Source organism: Mustela lutreola, chromosome 1, assembly GCF_030435805.1.
Source record: "Mustela lutreola isolate mMusLut2 chromosome 1, mMusLut2.pri, whole genome shotgun sequence".
Taxonomy (NCBI): Eukaryota; Metazoa; Chordata; class Mammalia; order Carnivora; family Mustelidae; genus Mustela; species Mustela lutreola.
Window position 1 is genome coordinate 238,485,142 of NC_081290.1, and position 12,072 is coordinate 238,497,213.

The 12,072-nt window shown below is 51.7% G+C and overlaps 1 protein-coding gene across 10 annotated transcripts in view; it reads left to right on the forward strand.

The window, feature by feature from the left end:
- PPFIBP2 (PPFIA binding protein 2) overlaps window positions 1-10,980 on the forward strand; it is a 145,734-nt gene extending 134,754 nt beyond the window's left edge. For 3 of the 10 annotated variants that reach the window (XM_059135016.1, XM_059135033.1, XM_059135042.1), the window contains exons 18-26: window positions 2,335-2,485; window positions 2,799-2,910; window positions 3,148-3,236; window positions 3,541-3,663; window positions 4,863-4,988; window positions 5,686-5,874; window positions 6,954-7,130; window positions 9,262-9,327; window positions 10,519-10,979. In XM_059135016.1, coding sequence (XP_058990999.1) covers window positions 2,335-2,485; window positions 2,799-2,910; window positions 3,148-3,236; window positions 3,541-3,663; window positions 4,863-4,988; window positions 5,686-5,874; window positions 6,954-7,130; window positions 9,262-9,327; window positions 10,519-10,590 — 1,105 coding nt within the window. In that variant the 3' untranslated portion in view covers window positions 10,591-10,979. Of the gene's footprint in view, window positions 1-2,334; window positions 2,486-2,798; window positions 2,911-3,147; window positions 3,237-3,540; window positions 3,664-4,862; window positions 4,989-5,685; window positions 5,875-6,953; window positions 7,131-9,261; window positions 9,328-10,518 lie in introns of all 10 variants that reach the window. The other 7 variants (XM_059135023.1, XM_059134988.1, XM_059134995.1 and 4 more) reach the window with 5 other exon arrangements.
- Window positions 10,981-12,072: the final 1,092 nt, after the last annotated feature.

Sequence of the window (12,072 nt, forward strand, 5' to 3'; positions counted from 1 at the left end):
TCATTCTCTCTCTCTCTCTCTCTCCCTCCCCCTCCCTTCCTCCCTCAGATAAATAAATCTTAAAAATGAAAGAGTAGACAAACAATAAGAGACTTTTAACTGTAGGATAAACAGGTTGCTGGAGGGGAAATGGGGGGTTGGGGTGACTGGGTGATGGACATTAAAGAGGGCATGGGATGTAATGAGCACTGGGTGTTACAGACGACAGATGAATCACTGGACTCTACCTCTGACACTAATAATACACATATGTTAATTGCATGATTAAAAAAAAAAAACCAATGTCTCAAAAAAAAAAAAAAAAAGAATAAATTTAAAAATTCCAGATCAGACCAAAAGCAATAATTCATTAAAAGCAAAAGATAAATTCCAAACAAAAATACTGAACAGGAAAAAAAAAAATAGTGAATAGGTTCCTAGATTATTATTTATATAAAGTGAATCTTATTAAACACACTGGAAAAAGCTGAAAATTTTGTGATTTAACTTGATAGAATACATTGACAAAGATAACAAACTCGAAGATATTTCTGGAGTTTGTGATGGTTTTCAGTGTGATTAAACTTGTAATATTTTGTGATTTCTCATTCTAGCTAAATTATTTGTTCCTAATTCCGTATTCAGATTTTGTACTTTTCTTAAAGCGGTCCCTCCAAATTTTACAAGTTCTAGGTCTCCCAGAACCTGGATCTCATTACTCCAAGTGGCCAGCATTTACCCCTGGATACCTAGAATCATGCTTTCTTTTTCTTTTCTTTTTTTTTTTTAATATTGAATTTTTTTAATTTTTAATTAATTTTTACGATTCTAGTCACTTAACATTTTATTCACTTATTTTTTAGTTTAAATGCAATTAATTAATATATAATGTATGATTGGTTTCAGAGGTAGAGGTCAGTGTTAGAACCATGCTTTCTTGTTGTTCTGGTCTTTTAACTCTTTTACCTTAAGAGCAACTCAACCAGGCATTCCCAAACAAATTTTTAAAAAGATTTTATTTATTTATTTGAGAGTGAGAGAATGAGCGAGTATGCAAAAGCCAGGGCAGGGGGCGGTGTGTGTGAGGGTCAGAGAGGGAGGGAGAAACAAAATCCCCACTGAACAGGGAACCTGATGCAGGGCTTGATCCCAGGACGCTGGGATCATGACCTGAGCTGAAGGTAGATGCTTAACCCACTGAGCCACCAAGGCACCCCCCCACCCGCCAAAAATAATTTTTTAACTAGCATGTTAGGGGTACTCTGTTGGAAGGAACCTTACAGTTTTCTACATGCCATAAATCCTGGTTGGTTTTTCTTCAAGTGAACATAAAGTTGTTTTGCCAGCCTTCCCTACCCCAGACTCCATGGAGGTTTCAAGTGTGCTGTTATATTCACACTTAAATGAAAAATTGATGTCTTTAAGAACTGATGGCTTTGTAATTGCCAGTCATCCTGTCTGGGAACATGATCTAGCCCTTGATTTATTCATGACTTGATGTTGCTCAGTTGAGGGTAATCGTCACCACCTCCCTCTGCTCTGCTCCCATCCCCGCACACATATACATATGACTTGGGCATTGTTTGAGAAAGCAGCTCCTAGACATTTTATAATTCTGGCTGCCATGAATCGTATTTTTAAAATTTTTCAACAAAAATGTTAGTATATGTGCTACTGATTTTATAAGTCATATAAATATGACTTGCGTGTTTTATAAGGAGCCCCCTTACTGGGCTCATTTGGGTTCTCCAAGTGGGGCAGCAGGCCCATCATCTGAAAAGAGTGGCTGTCTTTTACTTTTACCTTCTGTCCTTCTTCTCCCTTCTTAAACTGGCTGCACTCTCAGACCCGTGTTCTTAGTCCTGATCAAAAATACTCTTTATTGACTTTAAAGTGAATGTCTCTAGTGTCTCATTAATAAGGCGTTAGCTGTTTAGAAGAGTTTTATTTTTTTTAAATGTTAGAGAACTAACCCCCTTTTCCTAGTTTTCTAAGCATTTCCCTAAAGACAGTGTTGGCCCATAAAAATCTGATTACCCTCATAACGGGGCACAATTCTGGGCTTGTGGCTTGTGTGCCTTGTCAGTGGACGGATGACCCACATACACGGCCTCCTGAGGACCGTACGCCTGGCTCGTGCTCACAGTCCCTGCAGACTCGAAGCTCACACCAGGTGTTACCACAGGAAACTCTGGAGTCCACTATAGATGAGTGTTGACATGGAATTTCGTGCAGCTCAATCCCATGATTGGGATTATTTAAAACACAGTTGCCTTTTTTCTGAGGCTCTGCTGTGCTCAGATACAGCCTCAGGCTCTCCCGCTAACAGGGCCCTGCTATTCTCTTGCCCCCCAGTGACGCCGGCGCCCCCTTTGCCCAATGGAGCACGGAGCGCGTGTGCGCCTGGCTGGAGGACTTCGGCCTGGGCCAGTACGTGATCTTCGCCCGGCAGTGGGTGACTTCTGGCCACACATTACTGTCAGCTACCCCTCAGGACATGGAAAAGGTAAGAGCTGAGCCCTGGGAAGGAGGTTCCCCTTTGTCCTCAAACCAGTATCTGGGGCGGTGAGGCCCCCACTCTTCCTTCCTGCCCTTACACACACACACACACACACACACACACACACACACGGTGGGGGGCAGAGGAGGAGGCCGAGATGTCCTCTGTGACTGCATGTCGATTGTAGGGCACTATGCCTGTATCTGCTGCCACACACACCCCCATCTGCCTGGGGGACTATCTCTTCCCAGACATGGCGCCCTCTGAGGGCCAAGCTGCCAGCCAGAAGTTCATATCTGTCTGTGTCTTTCAATTTCAGGAGTTGGGGATTAAGCAGCCTCTGCACAGGAAGAAGCTGATTTTGGCCGTGAAAGCCATCAACACCAAGCAGGAGGAGAAGTCGGCCCTGCTGGACCACATCTGGGTGACACGTAAGGATGGGCAGTGTGCATGCATGCATGTCCCTGGCAGCTCCTGAGGGAAAACAGCCTCTGCTGGGAATGTGTGCCTCCAGAGCTGGCCGTCCTTGGGAAAGGCACACAGGGGAGTGAGTTCCTTACGGGGAAGCCAGATGGACCTGCAAGATGATCGTCCATTACTTTTTACCTGCATTTGCAGTCTCCCATTCTTATAAGCCCGAGCACACCTGTTTCTTCTGGTTTCTGTAGGTTGGCTTGACGATATTGGCTTACCACAATACAAAGACCAGTTCCATGAGTCCAGAGTCGATGGGCGAATGCTACAGTACCTAACTGTGGTGAGGATTTTCCCTTTCATGGTTTCCATGGTCTATGTGAGCACTCAACCCAGGTATCCCCCTGGTGCTTATTCTAAACTTGCTTTCACCTCATCCCTCTTCTCTTAAGGTCTTTAAATAGTATTGTTGGTCACACAAGAGGTCCAGGGTAGCACAACCATTGAGCTAAGAGAAGCTGCTGGGGTGTCCATTGTGCACTTTCTAAGATGCGGTAGACTTGTCTGTGTGTGGTCTGAGAAGGAATCTGAAGGGTCTCGGTCACCTTGGAAACTCTGGCTTATCAACCAAAACTTTTCTGTTCCAGAATGATCTCCTCTTCCTAAAAGTCACCAGCCAACTGCATCATCTCAGCATCAAATGTGCCATTCATGTGCTTCACGTCAACAAGTTCAATCCCCACTGCCTGCACCGGCGGCCAGCTGACGAGGTGAGGACAGGATCATACCTACCCGGGGACCTAGCCTGGTAGCCCTGTGTTCGGATACCTGCATGGTTAGGTGTGACAAAACAAGAATGACCTCAGAACAACATGGCTGCATTCTGAACCAGGTTGCTTGGGATTCTTTCTCTTGCTGCTGCTTAATGGTGCCCCAGACACCCCCTGTTGCCTGCATTTTGTGCCCCACAACAAACACTGGGCCTCTAAGTTCCCACCGCACTCAGGGAGACCCGTGTTCGGGGCCAGAAGTGGTAGCAACAAGTCTTTAAAGCCATCACAGTGACCAAAGATGATGAGCAGGTGGTGCAAAGGAGGAGGGGAAAGCATAATGGGAAGATGGGGTCAAAGTGGACAGAGGGGAGAAGAGCCCCTCAGGAACCGACATTTCCAATCTCCCTACTTGTAGCTACACACTTAGCTGACCTCTAGCCCCAGGTGCACAGGGGATGGTGAGCAGGTTTTGCTAGAAAAGAGTGAGCCTGCATAAACACTGCAGCTCACTTCGTGGAGAAGTGCCTGGTTATGTCCTGCTGGCTGCAGAGCTCTTGTTGCGCCCCAAAGCTAAAGGCTTGTCCATCACACCCCATCTCCTGTACTCTTGGGAACTGAGTGTACCCGTGCTGTAAGAGTAACTCCTCTTCCTGAGGGATCAAAAACTCCTACCTCCGCCTTCCATCTCATGTTTTCCCTATTCAGCAAATAAGTTTTGAATGCCTTCTGTGTGTCAGGCACAGTGCTGAGCATTTTGAAGCCCAAGATGCCACTTGGGTCTAAGTGTCTTAAAACATTTGGCTGCTCCCAGGAGATCTTTTGTCTGTAAAACACGTGACTCGTAAATGATAGTCCTCTTTCAAGTTCTGTTGAGTCACTGAATGAATGACTCTGTGCCTTCATTGACCAGTCCCAACCAGAGAATTAGGGAGTCACACTGCTGCTGCTTAATGGTGCCCCAGACACCCCCTGAAATCAGAGATTTCAGTGTGGAAGATCTTGCAAGACTCTGTGAGAACTCTCTCTCTTGGAAACCAGGAAGGCTCTCTGGTTGCTGGGCTAGCTGCCTAGTTCTGTGGGCATGAGGGCTGTCTTCTGGTCAGGCATCTGAGGCAGGCTTGTTCACAGGGGCTAGTCCCACAGGGGGCCACAGATAGGGTCTGTTAGACCTAACTTTCTTCCTCTCCCTCTTGCAGAGTAACCTTTCTCCTTCAGAAGTTGTGCAGTGGTCCAACCACAGGGTGATGGAGTGGTTGCGATCCGTGGACCTGGCAGAGTACGCACCCAACCTTCGTGGGAGTGGTGTCCATGGAGGCCTCATCGTGAGTGGCTCTTTAGACTAGCCCACCTGCGTCATATAAACTGGGGTAGTCAGAACCCAGTTGGTTCATGGCTAGACATAAATCCTGGTAAAAATATTGATAGCCCTTGCATCAGTTGAAATCTCAGAATATTTGATAATTTGCAGTTGGTAATGAATATACTTCATGGAAACAAGATGGTTTCTGGAAGGGACTTCTGGAGCACCAGATCCAGAGGGATCCAGGACAAGTGGGTTGCATCAGTTAGGCCTTAACAGAGCTCTCCACCTGCTCCTGGAAGAACACAGTGGCTGGGGAGTGAGGGGTTGGCCACCACAGTGTAACTTCCTGCTTGCCGCAATATGGTCATGATTGTTCCTCAGATCTGTTAAGTGGTAAAGTCAGTGGGGCAACAAAGGAGGGGTGGTTTGGACGTCCTCCAGAGCAGAGCGGACCCAGGGAGACAGGCTTATCCAAGAAGCAACTGTGCTCTCCTGGTCTGTGAAAATGAGGCTGTCCGCCACCCAGTATGTTAGTGCCTTCTCCGAGCCAGGCCCTGTGCCAGGCAAGCCGAGGGGAGCGGCATACAGGATGAGCGGATGAGCTCCAGCCCCTCTCTGGAGACACCCCCTGGCCCATGAAGGCCTGTTTCTCCATGTCCTCTCCTAGAGCCATCTATAGTCATCGCTGGGTGGCTCTGTCTGTGTTTGTTTCTTAGATCCTGGAGCCACGCTTCACTGGAGACACCCTGGCTATGCTTCTCAATATTCCACCACAAAAGACACTCCTCAGACGCCACCTGACCACCAAATTCAATGCCCTGATTGGTCCCGAGGCTGAGCAGGAAAAACGAGAGAAAATGGCCTCACCAGCATACACCCCACTGACCACCACAGCCAAAGTCCGGGTGAGTTGCTGGGTCCTTGAGAGGCCTGCCTTCTAGCACTTATGTTGTACTGCAGCGGGCTGGGTGCCCAGAGCCAAACTGGCAGGGTCCTGGGGCACATGGATGAGGAGGCTCTCTCAGGTCCTGTCCTCTGAGCTTTGGTCTCCTCGTCTGTTTCGTTTGTTCAGTTCCTGCTGTACCCGAGTCCAAGGAAGAGAGTAGAGTTTTCTGTGCACACACACCATGTCCAGGAAGCATCTGCTCTCAACTAGCTAGTGCTTGTCCTCAATCCCAGGGATGCCTTGACTCATCTTTCAAGCAGATGAGTTCATGATTCTGTGTTCTGTTCAGTCAGGCTCATCTCTGGGCCAGTGTCATGGCCAGGGTGGGCAGGGAGGTGTCTTCCTCAGAACTGTCCTGCCAGCACAGTGCTCCGATGGCCTTGTGTTGGGAACGTGGCCAGTACACAGCTGTCCAGGGGTCCCAAGGTCATACAAGCACCAGCAGCACACCCTGGGGCTCTCTGAATCCCACAGAGCCTATGAGAAACTGCCTGAACCACACTGTCCTCAGATCATGTCCTCCTCAGACTGCAGGCCCACACCTCTGGAGGGCATGTCCCCAGCAGCACGGTGATGCCTGGGTCTAGCTACAGTTCATGCACGGACTGCCGTCTCCAAGGGAGCAGGGCCACACGTGCGTCTGGGGGAGACCATCAGATAAGGTGCCGCAGGAAGCTAGAACAAGCAGGAGGGGCTGCCTAGGGCTGTCCAGTGCGGCCTCCCGGGGCACGAGGCACTGCAGGCCATAGAGGCCGCCTCTGTGTGAGGCAGTTCCTCCAGTTCCCCCTGGGGAAGGTAGAAGGTCACTCGTGGGCCAGCAGGACTTGAGTCTCTCAAGTCACACAGTCTTGGAGAGGAGCAAGATTCTCTCTCCTTGCTCAAGATTATTTACCTATCGGCCTCTCCCTAGAGAGGAGCTCTGCTTTGTTGAGAATTTTTCCAGCAGTTGTTTAGCTTCTTCCTTTCCTCCTTATGAGTCCTGTCTGCACCCTGACTTGATAATCCCCTTCTCCTAATCATGCATTTATTGTGTTTTAGCCAAGGAAACTAGGATTTTCGCATTTTGGCAACATAAGAAAAAAGAAATTCGATGAGTCGACGGACTACATTTGCCCCATGGAGCCCACTGACGGTGCTGGTGACAGTCAGAGGGCCTACAGTGGCTACCAGGGCCTCAGCCCCCTCGATGGCCCTGAACTGGATGGGCTGGACCAGGTGGGACAGATTCGCTGATGGCCTTGTTACCATCCTGTCTGTGCACCCTGAGAGCTTCACCGTAACATCGCGTGTGTTCCCACAGAGCTGCGCCTCACCCCCCGCCCTGTGCATGCCTCACAGAGAACATGCCGGCTGCTGTGTGCCCCCGGCCAGTGTGTCTCAGAACTCTGGGGGGTGGCCAGGGTAATGGAGTGGCACTTTTGCTAAGGGGCCAGGTTTTGGGGACTCTTGCCAAAATGGACTCGGGAGGAAAGACGCAAGGATGCTTATACATTTGTAGTAACTCTTAGTGGCCATCTTCAGCACTGGTGGAAACACATGACCCTGGACGTGGGTCCAGAGACTACGGATGATCCCCAAAGGCTCGGCTCTTGGGCCCCTCTGCTGGGCTTCCATTGGGGGGCAGTGTCAAGTGCCTTAGGCCTGTGGCCACAGAGTCTTGGCTGAGACCCCAGGGGCGGCAGTGACTGCATCCCTGTGTTGTGCCTTACCCCCATGGGTGGTCACTTCTTTCTGGTAATAAAGACAATATTTATGTAGAAAGCCAATAGCACTGCAAATCTTTAACCTCACTGGGTGGGGAAGAGAGCTGGGCAAAGCTGGAGATGGAGTCCTGTGACAGCGGGTGGCCCTGAGCCAGTCCTTGGCCAGGGGCCCGTTTGGCATCTGCCAGGTGTCGTGGACAAGGGGCTGACCACGGAGGGACCCCCATGTCCTCTAGAAGAGGTGTGGGGCCTCTTCATTTCAGGCTCCACCTCCCTCGGTGAAGCCGTGGGGAACCTGGTGCTCAGTGACTGTCGGTCACATCTGTCATGCAGACCCCAGAGTCAGTTTCTGTTTCAGTGGCGTGAACCTCCTAGAGTGCAAGAAAACGGCCCCGTGGAAATCACTTCTGTTCTTCTCTGTGGTTTGTCAGCCTCTCTGCTGTTGACCTGGCTGGGCCTGTAACCGTCGTGGGGGCTGGTCTGTTGGCAGAACGGGAACAGTCCTGCCTCCTGATTTAGAGGCTGGCTAGCTGATGATGGCTCTTCCAGATGGGCCTTGTCTGGACATATCTTGCCAGTCTGGGTTCCTGCTCTGAGATTCCGGTTTCCCTGGGGCAGGGTTTGGCCTGCTGGGTCCCCCGGGCCTCATCTGCAGGGTATTAGCTGCCTCGTAACCGTTTGGCAGGTAGGAGCAGGACTTGCTGGCCCCCTTCAGGACTCTGATTCTGTCCCAGATGCCGGCAGTGCTCTGATTTGCTTCTTAAACTACCAGCAGCCCCAGGGACAGCTGGTAACCCCAGACCATGACCTCCTGAGCCCCCCTGAAGTCAGCCAGTGAGAACAGGATAAGGTCTCTAGTTGGCATGGCTGGTACTTGATCCCAGTACCTGGGACACTGAACAGCAGGTGCTCTTCAGGGCTGGTCGCAGGACGTGGCTGTCATTGAGCTGGCTTTGTCCCTGATTTCCTGGAGTGTCCTGGAGAGAGTGTCTCTGCATGCACCTGTTTTCAAACCCTGCATGGAATTAGTATCACTGCATTTCTGTGTAGCCCCAAGCAAAGCCTGTGTCCCTTTGTGGACCTGTTTTTCACACCTGGAAAATGTGGGATGATATTTGAAGCCCTCAGAGGATGCTTCTAAAGCTAGAATGTCTACATAGGCTTAGGGAAGAGGGAGAAGACCAGCATTATCTGAGGGTAGGAGGGGAGGCAAGGAAGAGGGAGGCTCCCGGCAGCTTCCCAAGGATGCCCATAACCTCCACTGGGGCATTGGCACATGGGGCCCTGTCGTCCCTGGAAATTGTTGGTTTATTCAGCATGCTGAGGCCTTCATCCCTGCTGCTTTCTGCTCCCAGAACTAGCTGGAGCCCTGAGCATGTGTGGGTGCCCGTGTCCCGTGTCCCTTGCACCCTCAGTGTTGGTGTCAGGACAGTCCTTGGGAGAGTGTGCACATGGCTGCGTGGGATACTGGAAGCTCTGGCCTTCCCAGGGACACAGACAGCATGTGCCCTGCCCAGCTGTCACTCCTCAGGGCCTGGGCCCCCTCCTTGCCCACTCCCCCAGGACAGGACTTGCATGCCGTCCCTGTGATCACAAGCGGACTCTGTCCACGTGTGCTGACCAGGCTGCTGCCCATTTTACAGATGGCCCCTTCGGAAGGCGCTGTGACGCAGATAGGGCTCCTCTCCCAAGACATTCACCGCCTCACGGTAGGATTCTGACCTTCTCTCCACAGTAGGCCAGGTGCCAGTGTGGCCCCACGAGTCTGACACTGTGACACCCACGGCCTGAGACAACCCCCCTACATACACACACCCAATCCCAAGTCTGTGTCCTAGCCTCTGCTAGGGATTCGAAGGGTGGTGCTGAGCACTGTGGCCGGAGCTGGAGCCAGAGCTAGCCTGCTGCTGGGCCTTGAGCTGCGAGGGGCCCTAAGGAGGGTCACGGGCCTTGAGCCGAAATCAGCTAAAGCATGCCAGGTCTCAGTCCTCTCCCCAGGCTCAGTGAGTTCATCTGAGAACCAAGATGCTTAGCAGTTCTGCGTCACCTGCTTCCTCAGCCCGATGCCCGGGCTTCCTCTCTGACTTGGTGGGCATTGCATGCACTCTCTGTCCGTGAGACACACGCATTTCATGCCCTGCCTCTGACTTCACGGATATCATGGGCATGTGGACACATCCTGTCATCCTCATGGGGACAGACTGTATCATGAAGGGACAGAATGGTGTCAGAGAAAGAAGCCACTTTGGAGTAAGGCCAGTCTGGTTCAAAGTGCTGCTCTGCCTCTTACTAATTCTGGGACTCCAGAAGAGTCATTCTCTTTCCGAGCCCCAGCTTAGTTACCTGTGAAGCGGGGCACTTAGAGGCAGGTGAGAACTGGCAGTAAAAGACCAGCCACAGAGATTTGCAGTGTGGAGGCCTTGTACCTTCCAGTTCCCGTTACTTCTGGATGGTCCCATCACTGAGCCCACTCACTGGCTGTGGCATCTGTCCATGTTGAGGCCCCCCTCACTGTCCTTTCCTCACTGATCTGTTGAGGGACACAGGTCATCTCCAAGGTCATATCCAAGGACAACATGGAAATGGAGGGAGGGTGGACTCCCTGGGTTGAAATGGGATCATTTTTATTCTTTTATTTTTTCCCCTTGGCCCACACAGTGAATGCACCCAACCTTGCCCTCATCAGCATTAATAGGCCTTGGGAGGTCTTGAAACAGTAGCTTCACCTTCACTAAGATATGAGCAGTAGTACAGCCTGTTCTGTGGGGTCCCTGGAACCCCGTGAACTTAGAGAGTGCCAGTGTCAGGACCACCAATGTCCCATTGCTTCCCATGCAGCTGCCACAGGGCAGCCTTGACCAAAACCCTATTCAACTGCCCCTTGGGCTATGTCCTTTCAGACTTTGCTGAGCCAGGACCAGCTACTGAACGACTCTCGCCTGGCCGCTCCCAGCTCTGAGGACTGGAGATGACGTTCTTCGTGGCCAAGAGCCCAGAGAGGCATGCGTGGGGGTCTCAAGTCTTTGCGTCAAGGGGGAGCTGGCATGGCCACCTGCAAAGCCCAGCCAGGCTAGCAGGACACCTGGGACGTGCGTACCGACAGGAGTGAGCAGAGCAGTGAACGGATGTCCGGGGGGGGGGGGGGGGGGGCTGTGTCTTCAGCCGTGCTGTGCTCTTCACTGTAGCTTTTATACCTTTTGTACTTTTATATGTGGACTGCACCCCACTTCTGTGGGGAGGGCGGTGAGATGTCAGCACAAACTCAATGGCTCATGCTCTTCCTGGTGACTTTTGGGAGGTTCTTAACACCAAAGGGGAAAGGCAAGGAATTCATAAAAGCTCTGCTGGAAGAAAATTCTGGAAAAAATATTCTGACTGTCCTGTAGTGGCTGAGCTGGCTGAATTGACAGGGAGTCCCCCCTGGCTGCTTCCACATGGTGGGGGGTGGGGGTGGGGGTACTTCCTTTACAGGGCCAGGTGAGCACTGGGAAGGAACAGTGGGACTCCTCCCATGGCAGCCCTGACTGCCCTCGTCAAACCCTCCTCTGCAACAGGGTGTCAGGTTGTCAGTGCTGCTGGGCTGCCTCAGGTCTGAGCAGAGGTGTCTGCATCACGCACACACACAGGGGCACCCTCACCTTAGCTGACCAGCAAGCGCAGGCCCCCCAAGTACTGGTGTCCGATCAAACAGCTCCCCCTAGTGGATGGTCCTGGCACACCCCAAACGTTTCCACTGGCTCTGGCCATCTCCCCACACAGCCTGTTCCCTCTCCCCCTGGGGGAGAGGCCCCATGTGCCCCCAGCCATACTCTTCCTCTCTGTGGCAGCTCAGGCCTCCTCTCTGCTTTCCAAAGCTGGTCTCCTCTTGGTCCACCTCCTCCCCAGTTGGTCCTCTCCAGAAGTTCTCTCCCCTGTCCCAGAGTAGCCTTCCTAAAGCACTGTGTTTATCCCGTTACCTTTCTGCTAAGAACTCCTGAGTTCCAGAATCAAGAGGAGTTCAAAAGCCTTAGCCAGCCCTCACATCCCTTCTGTATCTTCAGCCTCACAAACTCACTCTGTAGCCTGCGCCATTGCCTTTCCCTCGCTGTGAGATGTCGTTTTCCCCTGGTCCCCTTCACAAGGCTGAGCTCAGAGCCAGCAAGCCACTGCTTCCTTCAGGAAGCCTTCACTGATGCACCAGCATTTCCTGCATCCCACTGTGCTGTCAGTCGTTGAGCCAGAGCCCTCCTGGCTCCCTCTGTTCTGTGTCTTTCTCCCTTCGCATAGCCACGCTCAGCACAAATGCTCCGAGCACTCTCCCGTACAGACTGGAGCAAGAGCCAGCCCCGGACCCCACACCGCTTGGGGACTCCACGCGTGCCGTGACGCCGTGCTCCATCCACTCGCCCCTTTGTACGTGTGGGTTAAGCATGTTCCATGCCAGGCTGAGAAGGGCTGGGGATCTAGGTATGAAT